The sequence below is a fragment of the Rhopalosiphum padi genome, chromosome 2, assembly GCF_020882245.1.
Source record: "Rhopalosiphum padi isolate XX-2018 chromosome 2, ASM2088224v1, whole genome shotgun sequence".
In the NCBI taxonomy this organism is placed as follows: Eukaryota; Metazoa; Arthropoda; class Insecta; order Hemiptera; family Aphididae; genus Rhopalosiphum; species Rhopalosiphum padi.
Genome location: NC_083598.1, coordinates 70,962,561 through 70,980,421, shown reverse-complemented (window position 1 = coordinate 70,980,421; position 17,861 = coordinate 70,962,561). Strand labels below are relative to the sequence as shown.

Below are 17,861 nucleotides of genomic sequence, written 5' to 3'. Positions count from 1 at the left end.
TAGTGGGCATGCATAAATAAAAATAGATAAAAACTAGTATTTATCAAAAACTCAAACAAGTCATGCGTTCGAAATATTTCCCGTTATCATTAAAATTGAGCACACAGTATACATAATGGGTATAATAAATAATTATATACCTAGGTAGCTATATATGATATATATTTTTTGTATTGTATAAACAATTATACAATAATATAGTCATTCAAATTTAGTGTTACAATTTTTTTGAAGTTTAAGTAGGTATTTAAGTTTTAAGGGAGCCCACTAAGTTTATGGTGTCATGTGGCCCAATTGATCCTTAATCCGGGCTTCACCGTACCTAACTCAGATTTTGTTTTTTACTTGTTTTGAATGTTTTAATTATGACCGCAACTCGGTATCAACCTAGAAATTAGAATGCATCATTGAAAAGTTCAAAAATGTGTAAAATACCTATATTTTGTAAAAAAAACCTTCCATTTAACAAAATTTAAACATGTTGACTGTTGACATTTTATCAAATAATTATATTAATATAATTGTGGTACAATTAATCATCTAAGTACACCTTCGCAGAATATGAGTTACTGTTTAAATTAATCAGTCAATAGGTATACAAATCAGAAATTGAGAAATCTAATTTTAAAGTGACTACTTTTATATGGTAGGTCATAGGTAATTCATAAACGATTTAAATGTGTATTCATATTTAGCCTATATAGGTGCTATAAATAATGGTTTTTTATAACTAGAATATTAGTAATATATAATGAAAAGCTTATGACATGAAAATTGTAACTAGTTATAGCATTAAGATTTTATTTTTCCTTTAGTTATGTAATTGTTTGTTTAATTTTTTTTATTCATTAAAACATTAAAATATTAATTATTTCAGAATCTTTCATAGAACACAAATTTATAAATATCTAACTATAAATTATAATTAGACCCATTCTTAAAATAGGAACCTAAAGCTTTAAAATTTAATTAATATTTTGAAATATAAATAATGAAACACTTTTCTTTGATACAAATTAAAACAAGTAGGTACATAATATGTAATGTTAAAATTATTAATATTTATTTTTATTTAAATTGTTTAAGAATAAAAAAATTCAAAAGATAATTATTATTTAAATACCTATTTAAATCTTCAATAAATGTATCTATATATTAATAGAAAACTATCAAAATGTGATAAATGAAGTTAAAAAAGCATTTATAAATTTCAATAACAAATTTTTAAAATATAATAAGAACATCTATGGAATGTAACTGAATATCCTTGCATCCCATTTTTGTTAAAAAATAAATAAAAAAATGTGTTTATAAAAGGTTGCATATATTACTTTAATTGTTAATTTAAGTTGAATAGACCAATCATTGTCACTAAATCATGTTTAAGAGGATCATTAACTCACTATTGATTTATTAAATGATTAGTAACTATTAATACAACCAGGTTTAAGATAATTTTTTATTATTATGTATGTTGCGATACTTGTAATTATTTAATTAGTTTAATTATTTCAAGACCTAAGAGTAAATAACATGTATTTTTAATTTGTATAGTAGTTATAAACTTATAAATCATATAATTTAGAACATATACTTTTAAAATTGTATATAATACAAATTATAATTATAGATATGAAAGATATAAACACCACATAATTATTGTGCAAATACATTATTAATTAGTATACAAATGACTAATGAGTATATAATATAATTGATACAAAATTTTTACTTCATTAATGTAATTGACACATATTATGATACTTCAATGATTCTAATACTTCATAGCTAACATGAAAAATTGGTAATATATAAGCATAATAGAGAAGATCCATAATAAATGTATAAATATTATCATTAATTATAATAGGAGTCTTATTCTAAAATTATAACTAATGTGATAGGAATGTTGCTCGATATAATAGATTATTTTTTTAAAATACGATTTATCTCTTTGTTTTGACGTTCCATATTTATGTCAGCTTTGTCTGCTTTACCAAGGATGTTTTCAACTAAATCGTTTTGAGAATCAATTTCTCCACCAAGTCCCAATGCTAAACCTATAAATACAGTAATAAATATTAAAAAGTCAATATATAATTATAATTCTATTTTTGTTAAAAAAATTTTGAATTTTATTTGAGTATAAATTAGTTTAAATTATTTATATTTATTTATAAACCTTTTAATCGCGTTACTGATCCAAGAATTTCATCCAAATTGTTATCTAAACTAGATTGTACATCAGTTGGTGTAGTTGGTTCGTTATCTACCAATCCTCTGATTCTTAAACCTAGTTATAAATTTCAATATTATATTATCTACATAACTTATGAAAAAAAAATTAAGATTATATTACCAGGATGTTGATCCATAGAGCTAATATTAGAATTTGCTTGCGTTAAGGTTTCACTTAATGTACTTCTACGCACTTCATTTGTTAATGGAGACCCTGTTGGCTCGACTTCAGTTGATGCACTACGTGGTGGTAAGTTTGATTTACCACTGAGCATATTTTTAAAACTTCCAAAAATACTCTACAAAATACAATTGGTTCAAAAAAGTAAAAATAATATTTATATTTAAGAATGTTTTATTAATTATATTACCTAATTTAAAAAGTTAAGGATCCGCTACACATAAATTTGTTTTCTCTGTCTATCTCTCACATAATATAGGAACAAAGATATTCCGCATTACCACGATTATGAATTTCTGGTTCAGTTTAGGGCAAAGGCACCTATTATATATTTTATAAAGAAGAATATTTCCTTTGACCAGATAGATTTATTATATTGAATAAGTTATTAATGGTTAAAAATAATCAAAATTATTTTAAATTATAACATGTTTATATTTATAAAAAATGTAAATATTAAATAGCTATCTGGTTAATACACAGGAAATATTCTTTTTTACAAAATATATAATAGGTGCCTTTGCATTACACTGAACCAGAGAATCGTAATTATGGAAATATGGAATATCTTTGTTCCTTTATTATGTAGGATAGAAAAAAACAAATATTGGTGTAGTATTCGTTTAAATAATATTAGATGAAGATGAACCAATGTATAGTACAGGCTAAGACAATTGAAAATTTTACCAATAACCATTAAGAAGATGTCAGTAGACTATTTATTTTTTATTTTCTACCAACATTCAACTTAGCAAACTTGTGTTCAGTATATTCAATATTGTGATGTAAGCTAATATCAAAAAAGTGTATTGACCCACCTATTATCAAAATTAGGAACGTAATTTATGATAAAATGTGGTTTTTTAAATAATTAAAAATGCTTATATTTTGTCGAAAAATAGAAATGTTATTAAAAATAAGCTAACATTAAACATAGGTTATGTTTTTTGCTTGAGGTTTATTACGAGATCAATTCACTTTAATATTAAATTAAATAACACAAGATTGGTTAACACAAATTTGAATGTTGTGCCAAGGTTAGGTTATCTAAGGTTTTTCTAGTTTGAGAGAGAAAGTCAATAATACACTGACAATTTATAATTAAAAGGATGTTTTAACAGCATGTGTTGTCTCAGTCTTACTAACGCATACCATACCTAAATATACAATCAGCAATTCCAATTGTGTCTGTTTAATTTAAATATTAGTGTAAAATGAGTTGTAATATCAACTTAAAGATATGAACATTAACTAAATTCTCTTGTAAATTTTTTATGATATTATAATTTTATTGTGATTGACAAGCATTTTTAAATATTATTATTTTATATACTTGTAACTCGCTTTGAAATTAAAATACCATAAAAAACATAGATCATTTTTTTACCTATAAGTTTGATGATACTTAAGAAAAACACACAAAATTGGAACTGCTGAACTTTGGTATGGTATGCTTTAGTAAGATGGAGACAATTTTTGCGGATATGATGTCTTCATAGGTTATTGATGTTATTATTATTCACTTATGGTGTAGATGTATACACAATTTTTCATATAAATTATTTATTATTCATTTACTTTAATTCCTTGTATATGCTTTTGGCTGACACGTAAATTAGAATTAATTTCATCAAGCCGTTTATCAGTATTTTGTAGCTGTTCTCTTTGTCTGACCAATTCCTAAAATAGTCAAATAAAAAATATTATTATCATTTGTTTAAATATATTTACTTAAAATTATTTACTTCAGCGGTAGCAGTACCAATATTTTCAGACTCTCTGAGTAAACGTAATGTTCTTTCTGTAGACTGTAAAGTTCTTTGTTCTACATCTCTTGTTGTTTCAATAACTTGTTGTTTTTGTCTATGAGCATTTTCTAATTCTTGATTGCCAAAATTGTTGCCCATACGGTCATTTCTATAGTCAACGTTGGGTCGAACACGGGACAAAAATTCATTGTCATCTACATCGTCATCGTCATCAAATATTCCTCGCGATGAATTGCTTACGTATCGGTTATTCGACATTTTGCAAAATACAATAAAAAAATGCAAAAAAAAAAAAAATACCTAGATACCTAGTATTAATAATTTGTATTAAAATAAAAAAATTTGAAAATCACTTGAAAAACAATACGACGTCTCGAGGCAAGTACGTAATGAAAAATATAATTTGTAATTTATTGTAAATATTACCAAATACTAATTGCAATATTGCATAATACCATACCTAGATTTAAAAAATATTATTTTTTAAAGATGTATGATGACGTAGGATTCGCTTATCTTAGTAGCAAATCAATAGTACCTGTGGTACCTATACTTTGCTCAACGAGAAAATGCACGTCTACTATGGAAAAAATTGAAAACTGAATGGCGAATGCCACGACTTACTGATGTTCTAATATCCCCTCTCCGCTTACAACGGTGGCCGAAGTTCAGAGCGATTACAATGTATACATTTTTAAGGTGACAAATTGTCTATGCGAAACAAATGTTTATAGATGATAGTATCACAAAATAAATAAAATTTATTTATAGTATTTTTAGTATTTTTTTTTTTTAATTACCAATTACTTTGTGATATGAATATTGAGTTTCGAACTTCTTTGCGTGTTGTTATCACTGAATCCTAACAATAGTTGAGTTGTGATTACCCGTAAAGTTTTTATTGTTTTTAATGTTTTTATATAGTTGGCGAATGACGAGTGAGGTCGTTGTAGTCCATATCCTATAAGTCGCACTCACACATCAATTTTATGTTTACTCAAATACAACTACAACCGTACTCGTTGCTCTCTTTGTTCGACGACTACTACCGCTACTATCGAGTGGTGAGTAGTGAGTTATAGTTATTACTTTTTAGTTATAGTTACCACTGGCCAGTGGTGGGTACTATATTACCGTGACACTGCTACTGATCTCAGTGGATCTCAACCACGTCCCACAATAATTTATTGTGGACAACACTTTTTTGACGATTAAATATTATCATGTCCGAGTCGGGTTCTGTGATATTATTACGTTCCGAGAACGTCACTAATAATCTCCAGACACTCTGGGCGTGTGCCATTATATTGTCCACGGCCGTACACAAAGCATAAATTTAATTTCACAACTGTAAACAAAAGAAACGGTAATAATAACAATAATGTTTGTTTCAATGTTTCATACATCAGATCGTTGTCTCGTGTGATGTCGAGATCATTAACGTATTGATTCCGTCGTGCCATTATTATTGTTTCTGAATATTGTTTTTAATTGTGTTTGTTGATAGTAAAAATATTTTTTTTTACAGCAAGTCTCACACGTCGTTTGATTGCTTCTGGTATGTAATACAGCAGTCACTGTTACTTGATTAGTGTAGATCGAACGTAAACATGCCTGTGGCAATGAATCGGAGACGTGTGAGCAATTTCACATACGTCAGTCCATGCGTCAAGTATATGATATTTTTGCTGAACTTTCTGTTTTGGGTATGTGTTTGTCATTTATATGCTCTGTTTGTTTGTAATTGTATTAGCATTAGCTATTTTTTTAATCCAATCTTTACAATTTATCCCTATAATTGTTAATTTAGTTGTTTGGCGGTTTGTTGGTGGCAGCCGGTACATTTGCGTTTTACGAAAAATGGAATACTATGGGTTCCATCAAGTTGAACACATTCTCAGACGTCATACTTAATATATCACTAGTTCTGATTATAGCTGGACAGATCATATTCATTGTTAGTTTTGCCGGATGTATTGGTGCTCTACGTGAAAATACAACACTTCTTAAATTTGTGAGTATATACTTATTCAGTATTTATGTTTTATAATATTTAAATTATAAATTATCTATTGCCACTGGCGTATTATCAAAAGAAAATTATATTTGTATGTGTTCAAATATATAATACTGTTTCCTATTTGTATAGATAAATAAATATGAAATTGATAGTTCATGGACAATCAAATAATGAAATGCTCTTAAGAAAAGCCATTTTATTATTTAACTAAAAGTTATTATCACATTACTAATTATTGTATAAATTAATCCCAAACAGACATGTACAATTAGTAGTTGAAGTTTGAGAACACACTACAAAATTTTAGGGATTAAAAGTATCCTGTACAATGTATAAAGAGATTTCATGTATTTGTTTAAAATTTGGCCAACTACAAATACAAACTTTTTTGAAAATCTGTTTCCACGGAATTCTGATTATAATTATTTACTTAATAAATGTTAAGTAATGGAAAAATGTGAATTATTTTAATTAAAAACTCGTGTTTTTTCATTGATAATCAGGTAGGCTAGTACTTACATAGTTTTTATTATTTTGTTTTATGAATTTAATTAGTGTTAATAAAAAAAAAAGTAATATTTTAAAAATGATTTTTAAAACTTTAAAGATAGTAAGTTAATTTTATTTTTTTGTTAATTTTTAATTAAAATTAGGTTTGTTTAAAATATATCGGACTTAAACTTTAATACTATTCCCTTTAATTTCAGTTACCTTTCAAAAATATTGCTGCTCAGATTAAAAATTTATTTGTCAGTAATCTAAAAGTTGTACAGACACCAAATTATAGTAAAAAATATACTGATAAATCAAAGAAGTCAAAGCCCAAGAATAATGATGAAGTTATTTTTAAACAACTTGATTGTTATGACGAATTACTTAATATCCAAAACAAATATCCAACATACACTAATAGTTTAAAACCAATGAATGACAGCCAACTGAATTTTTATGAAAAATATGTTTTTATTGATAGAAATCAAATATTTAATCTAATGTATAGTACTATAGAACAAGCAAACAATAGTGCTTGGAGATTATATAGGCAAACAAGACTCTCGGCAAGTTCTAAAGCTCACCAGATACATACAAGACGTAATAGAAACGAGGACTTAGCTGAACGTTTTGTAAAAGATAAAAAAATTGTTGGAAAAGGTTTAAAATATGTGGAATATGGAACTAGAATGGAAGATTTTGCTTTTAAAAAGTATTCACTTGTGCATAATGTGCATGTTATAAAGTGTGGCCTAGTAATACATCAAAAACAACCTTGGATTTGCGCAAGTCCAGATGGTTTAGTTATTCATAACAATAAATTAATTAAGTTGTTGGAAATAAAGTGTCCTTACACTTGCAAAGATACCTTATTGATTGATGAAGAAAATGGAAACCTTAGAGTTCCATACTTGAAATACAACAAAGAAAAAAATACTATTGATTTAAAACAAAATCACAACTATTTTACACAGTGTCAAATTCAAATGTACTGTACTGGGATGGAGGAATGTGATTTATTTGTTTGCACAAAAGCTGATTGCATAACTGTTACTATTAAGAGAGACAATCTATTTCTTGAAAAATTAGTCAGGAAAATGGAATTTTTTTATTTTAATTACTACCTTCCTGAAATAACAAAAGTTAATTCTTAATTTTTAACTTATTTTTTTAACTTTTTAGCAAATACAAGATGTTTTATGTGACAATGTAAATGTTTTATTATATAAATAAAATATTTTAAGGATTTTCAATTTAATTTTACAAATATATTATACTGAATAATTTTTTATTTGCAATTTAAATATTTTTTTTCTTAAACTTTATCTTATGATTTATTACACCTTAAATTTTAGTGTTTTATTGCTATTAGTTATAAATAGGCTAATTTATCTAGATTTTTGTATTTTCTAATATGTGCAGGAAAAAAATTGTAATATCTTAACATCCAGTGATTATTTTTAATTGGGAGATTCTCATTCTTTGTTAGTTATAATTTTCATCTCAAAATGAAATGTAATAACTGAACTGTAGAAAGTGTATTTGGGGCGTAAACGGGTTTACTTATAAAATAACTTATTGATGGAGAGCATGACTTTCTTCATACTAACTTCTGGATTTAATATACAATGACTAATTCTTTAATATGCTACAATACTTTTAATAATAATGTTGCAGTTGTTAGTAAATTTGAATGTTGATATAACATTATAAAATGTACACCTTGTTGATAAATTTAAAACTTACTTTATTTATAAGCATATAAATTTGATAGACAGCTACTTACTTAGTCATTGAACTTGTATTTTTAACAGTCATCCAATCTTTGAAAACCAAACAATTTTTTTGATTTGTTTATATATTTATTATTTTGGAATTAACTCCAATATAGTTTTAAATACTGTTTGGAAATCTTATAATAATTTTTATTGCTGTTATATGTTAACATTAAATTAATAAAGATAGATCTAAACAAATATTAACAACTACCTTGGTTTTAATTAGTTTTTTGTGAATATGATAGTCAAATTTCAAAGTGAACAATCATACATTATAAGAAGTATAAGATGTGCCTCGATTCTCACTTATCAAAATATATTTATTTTTGAAGTTAAATTTTAAGTATATAACTGCATGAGTAAATATAATATAATTAGATAATTTAATAAAATACATTTTTTTTTCAGTACTCATTGTGTCTTTTAATATTCTTTCTACTTGAAATGGGAATTGCAATTATTGGATTTGTATTTCCACACAATATGCAAGCTACTCTGGAAGAGTCATTCACTGATAAAATTATTCATACTTACCGTGATGATCCAGATTTACAAAACCTCATAGATTTTGCTCAGAAAGAAGTAAAAATATCTTGGATAGAAATAATAGCCTAATTTTAAAAATTTTATTTTATTTTTATATTATATTATAGTTTCAATGTTGTGGACTTAGTTCAGAAGGATATATTGATTGGTCCAAAAATGAATATTTTAACTGCACATCGCCAAGTGTTGAGAAGTGTGGGGTGCCTTATTCATGTTGTATCAATGCAACAGATATTTCAGTATGTATAACTTTTTATTGTAATACTATATTCTTAATATTTATGGAAATCTATTATTTTGTAGAAAGGACTAGTAAATGTCATGTGTGGTTATGGTGCTCAAGATAGTTCTGTAAGTATTCAATACATAAATATAATGTGTCATATGCATTTATAAGACTCATATTTTATAATATATACATATATATCAGGTTGCTGAAGCTAGTAAAAGAGTTTGGACTAGTGGGTGTATTGAAGTTATCCGTATATGGGCTGAAAGAAATTTATATACAATTGCAGGAGTAGCATTAGGTGTTGCTTTATCGCAGGTAACTATAACTACAATTATATTTAATTAAATTAACAATTTATTGTAAATTTTTTGTGTTGTAGCTCCTTATTATCAACTTAGCCAAAACCTTAGAAGGGCAAATTGACTTACAAAAATCCAGATGGGCTTCTTGAAAAATAATTAAGGTTTGGGAAACAAGATAATGTTTTCATAATATTATTTTATAGTATAAAAATAATATTGTATTTAGTTACTACAACAATTTTTTAAAAATCTAAATTATTACATAAGTGGTGTTTTATAAAAAAAAAAAAACTATATTTTAATTATTTAAATTTTGTTTATATTTTATCAATTTGTAATTAATACCATTTAAACTATTTTTTACTTGTTTTTTTTTTATATATATATATATACAATTTATATGTTTATAATTTTTAATTCTGACAATTTTTTTTTTTCATCACTTAAATATATTTCAATTTTTTTAACTTAGTCAATTCAAAATTAAGGTTGTAAATAATATATTAATTAAGTTTGAAATCGCCCTGTGATAATGGGCTCAACTATCTGAGAAATGTAATAAAAATTATATAATATTTTGTCTTTTAGTCTGTTCTAAAATGTCCATTATTTTATAACAATTATATTGATTAAGTTGCTTAATATAAAATAAGTTTATCTATAGTTTATACTTTTATTTAAAATGCCAATTATAATCTCTTACTTCACATTTAGTATTTTACAATTTATTTGTTGCTCATTCATTGTTAGTTTGTTAATGAATACTATGTAATTCCTATATTATTTTGTAATTTATTATTTAAATTGAATCATAATTCACTATGTTATATTGATTTAAACATATTATCATTAATACATATTAAAAACAAATGAAAAATATAATTATGCATTGCATATTTAGAATATTATGTAACTAAAATAGTGGGTACTTTCATGATTATTATATAAAATACCTACTATTTTTGTAAAGCGAATTTCAAATCCCCTGCATATTTTATACCAACATCACACTTTATTATTTTATTTATTTTTATTGTTAATTACATGATAATTAATTTATGATTTGTTTATTATTTTACAAAATTATTTTTATAATTATTTTTAAATACTTAAAGGAGCATACAATACAAAACAATTTTCTCTTCAAATTATTATATATGTTAATTTGTAGTGTTCTATCTATTAAAAACAGTTTGGTAAAAATACATTCTAAAAAATAATTTTATTTTAAAAATATTAAGATATTTAGATTATCTGCCTGATGTCATCTTAAGTAAGCTCGGTAATTGCCCATCTTACACATATAAAAGTTGCTTGCTTCACATGTTGTTATATTAATTTACATACTCAAAAGTTATATTTTGGATGTTTGATTTCTGAATGTATGATTTGTATGTCAAAGACAAACAAAAGAATTAAAATTTCAATACAGTGTTTAGTATTCTTTAAACATTTAAAATATTTAAGGTAGGTATAAGCCGGTGTTTCTTTGTAGTGTCACAATGAATGAATGTTGCTGTTGTAACAAGTGTATGTGTTTAACAAAAATTACTCTTAGGATTTTAAATATTTAAAAAATACTACTTAATAAAAATGTTGATTCAATTGCCATTGTCTAAACACATAATACTTGAAATAAAAATTCAAGAATATAGTTTTAAGATATACTTAATTTATTGTGTGAAGTAAATAAATTGTATGTGTTAAATAGATAATTACGTCAAACCCGGTCCATGACATCATGTGGCTTTTATAAATTCCTCGCAATTCATAACGTATTGAATAATTTGAGTAAAAATGTGAAACCTATTCCATTTTTCTTATAATTGAATACACTTTTAAACAAAAAAAAACTAATTTTTTTGTATAGCATGCTCCTTTAAAAAGTAATTTAAAAATATAATCTAATGTATTTTTATATAATATTGTAATAAGTGTTTATACATAGTATGTGTGTATTATAGTAAAGTTAATAATACCTACTAATTAAGTGTGATACATTTTTATTAATTTTTTTTACTGTTTAGATTACCAAAGATAATATATAAACAATTAAAAATATATTTTTAACACTACCTGTTGGGCGTTAATTATTTAAAAACAAAATTTTTTTTTCTCATATGTCCTACCCCAATGTCAGAACAATTATAAAATTATATAATTAGTTATTGTTATAAATCACAATTTGGCATTACTAACGACTACACGGACCTAGTATTTAATTTATATTTATTTTAATTTTATTAATGAATGAAGTTTTGGCTGTACAATTTTGTGTACATTTTGTTCACTGGATCGCTTGTGGAAGAATGTACATTTACTTATACATTTTTATTACATGTCTTGCGTACAATCACTACAATCTAACGCTGGACGATAAGATTGATGAACGTACCTAGCTGTAGTAATAAACAACGTTGTACTCGTCATCTGGGTGGCACAGCAGCATTGGACGAAACTCGAATTTAGTTCGTTTGTAATGCAAACAATATACAAGAATAATTTATTATAATATTATGTCTGCAGACTATACGAATTAGCCAATATCAATGAAAACGAATTCATTGTCTCGCTGTTATATTATTAATTATGTCATCGTTAATAATATTATCATTATCGATAATATGATGATTTCGTGGATTGAAGATGCAGTATAGTTGACGAACCGACGACGTACGTAAGATTGTGGTTTTTAGCCGAAGCCGATGGATATAGGACGACAGCGACGCGGGATCGGGGGTACGAGTAAGAGGATGCGCGGAGTCGGACGATACCTACGTCACCAACGCACGTTCTCCGACACCCCGTGGTGTGATGACTGATGAGTTCGCGGTTATATAGACGCGTTAGACCTCCTCTGCCAGTCAAACGGCACCAGATTTTTACAATCGCGCGACCCGGCGCCGACGGTGACTCGATGACACCGGAGTGGACAACGACGTTGTCTTAACGGCACCAATAGCAGTTATGGCAATCGTTACTATAATTTACGAGAGCTCGGCAATTAATCGTTACGTAACAATGCGACCGCATAGGCTTGATGACCACGAAACGTCATAGATAACGCCGATAACGGTAAAGTTAGAGCGACACTGTGGTCTGTACTCTGTACTGCATTGTACGTACAAAAGTAACGACAAAGGTGGGTAGAAAAGTTGGCGGGCAGCGATGGAACAGCCGGGCAACAATGATAAATACATTAAAAACGTACTAAAGCGTCTAATGTGGGCATGTGGCACACTCGGACGCATCACGTTGAAGTAAAAACGTCTCGATGTACCACGTTTAAGCACGCGCAACACGGGCGGAGGCTGACGAACGGAATCGGGGACGCATAAAAATAATACGGCCACCGATAAAGCTGCCGATCCAAATCGCGCAAATGGTATTTACTATTTTGCGATCGTGCAAAGCTACAATGTCGGTGTCGGGGACGTCTCAACAAGATATTGTAAAAGTAAAAACAAATATAAAATAAAAAAAAAAAACAAATATCGTTTGATATGGGATTACGGGAACACACAATACTAATGGTCAACATGATGTGTTTGAATGCAGTGACAATGTCTATATAGTACGACGGTACTGAACGACATCCATATATTATGTATATATTATATTGTTATATATCCTGACAGCTGTGGCTGTGGTGACGATATATATATATATATATATATATATATATGTGTGTGTGTATATATTTATTATATATCAAAATACTGTGGTGACATCAATGACATCGTGACATCGTGTCATGGACCAAACGAAGCACATTAATTTGCATCGACATCATCGGCTGTTCGGAATGCTGTGTATATATTATATCTATACACATGGGCGCCAATTCAGTTTTAAAATAGGGCTGCCAAATTATTAAGCAGGCCAAATTTGTCCACCATATCAGAGCATAGTAAACATTTTGAAATTTATTACTGTCTTAAAAGATAGGGCGCGCGACATTATGCATACATTTTAGCCTATTTGTAAAAGTCTTAGAACCAGCCTACACACTCTCATTTTGAATCTTGATTATACTGACATTATCTATAAATATAATTCATACATTTAACTTAAGCACCTCAATTTATAATGAATAATTATGACTATTATAGTATTATCATTCAAATAAAATTTTTGATTATACAAATAAAGCTGTAAGCAATATATTATAAAAAAAATCAATGTAAGATATTAATATGCAGTTATTTGAATCATTAAATTATTTGAAGTTTGAAATTAAGAGCTTATAAATAATTAGCAAAATGAATAACGTAAGATTGATTTTTACAAATTTTTAATAATTTATAAAATATATTATTATATTATTTATATAAAATATTTTTCAAAAATTATTATAATAGTTTATTTATTACATTTTAGCTGTACCGGCGCAGTATAAAATTAAGGCAGGCCAATATGTTATAGGAAAAAATAGGGCCACCAATGTATACCCTGCGATACCCCCAAATGGCGTCCCTATCTATACGCTATCAATATGGCCTGCACCGATACCAAAGACGAGTCATAACAATATTAATATATACCGGCCACCGATTGACAATACTATACATATAATATACGATTATGATATTATTAATATGTCATTGATAACAATAATAATTAATAATATTTACAACGGGACCGGTCGACGTGAACGCGCGATTTCTGTGTGACGCGTCGTCCGGAATAATAGTGAATTAAACGAGGCGTAGGTATTCACTACGAAACTGATGTGCCACCGATAATACACGAGGTCGACGCACAAACGAACGGTATACAAGTGTGATGGGTAATGCAAATTACATACCAAAACGAATGATGGTGAATCGTCGGGTGGTTATACATTTTACGTACCAAAACGATACATGGTTTTAACCTTATACACTCGTAACTCAGTCAACACTTACTAATTTTTAATTATGTATATCATTAATATTTTCAAAAATTTTTAAACGATTATAATCTTAAAACAAAAAAGAACATTATTATTATTAATATGTCGCTCTACGCATAGATGTAGTCAAATTGTCTGTACAATGCGCCGGATAAGCCGACTAATGCGAACATACGCGTCATAATGTATTATTATTATTATTATACTTAGATTTATTTGATCATTAATTTAGCTTTAAATACAGATAGATAGTTGCTATACAATATCAATTTTTTATATTATAATTTATAATAAATACTAATAAAATAATATGCTGACTAAAATAAATATTGTTTTTTATTAATTTTCTTTTAGTTATAATTAATTATAATATAAGAAACTAATAAACTATACTATATATACCTATTAAACTGTTTATTTCTTTATTTATAATCCTTGTTTTTATTTTTTTATTTTCATCCAAAAAACATTTTTCCAAACATTTTCAGTCATAAATAATATTTATATTCCTTTGATTACTGTTCTTATTTGTTATTTATAAAAATTTTCTCACGAATGATATTCACTGTATTGTATACGTTATTGTTATTGTATACCATATACGTTTATATTATATATCATAATATATTAATATAATTGAGCATTGTGCGTCTATATAATATATTAAATAATAAAATATGAATGCTCAACGTCGATTGAATGAAAAATGATTAAATTATTTGTCAATTTGGCATGTGGGAAGTTTTTGTAATATGTGCAAATACAAAAACAATATCAAGTACATCAAGTATCTTATATATAGGACATAGGTACAGGATAATTTGTGTATCATAGCTATACTTATACGCTATTATAGCAGATTTTTATGGGAAATTAATAATTATTTAAAGTCTAGAATGTAAATTTAAGGCCAAAATTAATAGAAAAACAAACAAGCACGGCAGTACGGCACTAGAATTATTTTTCAGGGGGGGGGCAGAGTGAGGCAATATTTTTTTTACATGGGCTAAGGTTTGAAATAAAATATAAATATTTTCATATCATATAACATAACATAATATAGCTATTAGCTGTATAATACATAGTATAAACTATTGAATAGTTAAAAATGTTTTAAGAATAATGTCAAATATTTTTTATGTACCTTATGTAAGAAAATTTTTAATCACATACCTTCAACAACTATAATCTATGTTAACAATGATGTACAAAAATGATAATTTCTTTATTACTTTAATATTACATACCTTTGTGAATGCATGATTATCTTTTTTTACTTACATTTCATAAATATAAATTAAAGTAATTGTGTTTAGTAATGAACAGATGAATTTGTTTGACTCAACTTTAATGCAATGATTTGGGATACATTTGTTTGTTTATTTTCATCCAGTAATTAGTACTCAATAAAGGTAATAATAAAAAAATAAAAGATTTTTTCCTTATTAGACAATACTAGTAGGTTAATCTATAATAAAAAAAACCAAAGATGTTATTTATTAAAACTTCATTAATTCAATTATTATAATAATTTATAATAAATTCAATTCATTTCGAAATTTATAATGTTTTATGATTTTATTATAAATCGTACATATCTTTCAGTGGGGGGCTGAATTGTTTTTTGGGGGGCTAGATCCCCACCTTGCCACCCCCCTCCCCTTGGCGCCGTGCCTGAAAACATATTTACGTAAACATATATATATAAATAAGAATCTAACTTGATTTTGGAGACGAAGGAAACCGGTTTTGAACGTCTCTGACCTTATCGCTTCCTCTCATAATAATAATAATTATTATATATATATTAGGGTTTTAAAATTTCATGAAATTTTCATGAAATATTTCATTGCAATGAAAAATAAAATATAAATTATTATATCTTAAAGTTTATAATCACGTCAACTTGCAAGTGAAAATTTTCAAAAGTTGGTTTATTGTGTGAAACAAAGAAATTATGTATAATAAATAATGATAATAATAATAATTAATAACGAATAAGGATCCAATTAATAATACAAGTGATAAATTAAAAAAATATCAAAAATTTATAGTGCATATTTTGCATATTTTCTATGAATATTTTCTGTGTTTAATCAATATATTATTTCTAATCAACTATAACCGATCATGTTTAAAAGAAGAAAAATATTTTTCAATATTTTATTGAAATATTTCAAAAAGAGTGAGAAATCAGAAATCAGAAATCTCAAATGTCAAGCAGTAAAAAATAGAATTATTAGTAGAAGACAATAAGACATTGATTATTATTTATTAATTTTATTATTGTCTATATTATCTTGTGTAATTTATTGAAATTCAAACTAAATATTTTATTTGTTTGTTTATTTATTATTTTTATTATTATTATTATTAATTATTTATTTGTTTGTACTTGCATTTTTCCATTCAAAATATATATTATTCATTAAACAAATAATTTATTGTTACATTTTTTCTACTTTATCTCTATTCTATAATAAAAAGAATAAAATTTTGAATTCAAAATGTAGGATATATAATTTTCAGAAATTAGCAATAACAACTAATAAAAAACTACAATATAGGTACCTATGTAATTATATTATATTATTTGTATAACCAAAAAATAGTCATATGTTTTTAAATTAAATTATAAAAAATAATTTTTTCCTGAGGAAGTTCGGGCAACTAGTATAATATATTATGAGTCCAGATGTATTAGTGCAGTACATCATCAGTCATCGCCATTCACCGCCGTATAGAAACAGCTTTCTTCGGGGACAGAAAAATACGATAAATCCATAGACTTTGTAGTTTGTACTATGAATTCTAATATTTTTGATTGATCAGAGATTTTTTAAACGATTATTAATAACTATTTTAGTATTTTTTACAAAACGAAAACGTATATATACATTATTATAAAATATAACATTGTTTAATGTATTTTTATTGATTGATTCATTGTTCATTGATTCATCAATTTATAAATCAAAAATGTCTTAGACAAAATTAAAATTATAAATTATAATATAACTGCGTAATAAAACGTCGGCATTACAGTTGGCAGGTGTTCACATCGTTCATGAACGCTCATCAGTAGGTACCTACACAGTCACCGACGCAGCGCATAGCGTCGGTGGTATTCGAAGTGACTCCGGTTTTTGCTGTCCACGACGATGGCCTACAAGCTGTGCAGCGGAACAATACTTTCTTCGCAATGTTCCAAATTGTTGGCACGCTGTCCGTGTTCTACCTGCCGTACTATTGCTGCGCGTTCCGGACCACGAGTCTGCACTGCGCCCACGTATTCGGCCAAAAATTCTACCGTAGATGGATTATCTATCTTGATTTCAATTATCTCCGGACAACACTTAGCACCTAATTGGCTAATGCTACAGCTAGTATGAAATAAAAATGGTTTTAT

The 17,861-nt window shown here is 26.6% G+C and overlaps 2 protein-coding genes across 4 annotated transcripts; one reads left to right on the top strand and one right to left on the bottom strand.

The window, feature by feature from the left end:
* Positions 1-1,303: 1,303 nt before the first annotated feature.
* LOC132920011 (synaptosomal-associated protein 29) lies at positions 1,304-4,881 on the bottom strand. Its single transcript, XM_060982004.1, has 5 exons — positions 4,165-4,881; positions 3,998-4,099; positions 2,360-2,537; positions 2,183-2,293; positions 1,304-2,060 (listed from the first exon to the last, which is right to left on the bottom strand). Exons 1-5 carry the CDS (start codon positions 4,444-4,446, stop codon positions 1,927-1,929), a joined length of 807 nt encoding a protein of 268 aa, XP_060837987.1. The 5' UTR covers positions 4,447-4,881; the 3' UTR covers positions 1,304-1,926.
* Positions 4,882-5,105: 224 nt separating this feature from the next.
* Positions 5,106-11,633, top strand: LOC132920010 (tetraspanin-33-like). 3 transcript variants are annotated; one of them, XM_060982003.1, is made up of 8 exons: positions 5,205-5,554; positions 5,717-5,894; positions 5,999-6,202; positions 8,887-9,060; positions 9,132-9,263; positions 9,328-9,375; positions 9,455-9,571; positions 9,636-11,633. In XM_060982003.1, the coding sequence occupies exons 2-8, from the start codon at positions 5,799-5,801 to the stop codon at positions 9,705-9,707; spliced, it is 843 nt and encodes a 280-aa protein (XP_060837986.1). In that variant the 5' UTR covers positions 5,205-5,554; positions 5,717-5,798; the 3' UTR covers positions 9,708-11,633. The 3 variants fall into 3 exon arrangements, with proteins under 3 accessions (XP_060837985.1, XP_060837984.1, XP_060837986.1); XM_060982002.1 differs by lacking the exons at positions 8,887-9,060; positions 9,132-9,263; positions 9,328-9,375; positions 9,455-9,571; positions 9,636-11,633 and adding an exon at positions 6,916-8,004 and having other exon boundaries at positions 5,106-5,252; XM_060982001.1 differs by lacking the exons at positions 8,887-9,060; positions 9,132-9,263; positions 9,328-9,375; positions 9,455-9,571; positions 9,636-11,633 and adding an exon at positions 6,916-8,004 and having other exon boundaries at positions 5,127-5,554.
* Positions 11,634-17,861: the final 6,228 nt, after the last annotated feature.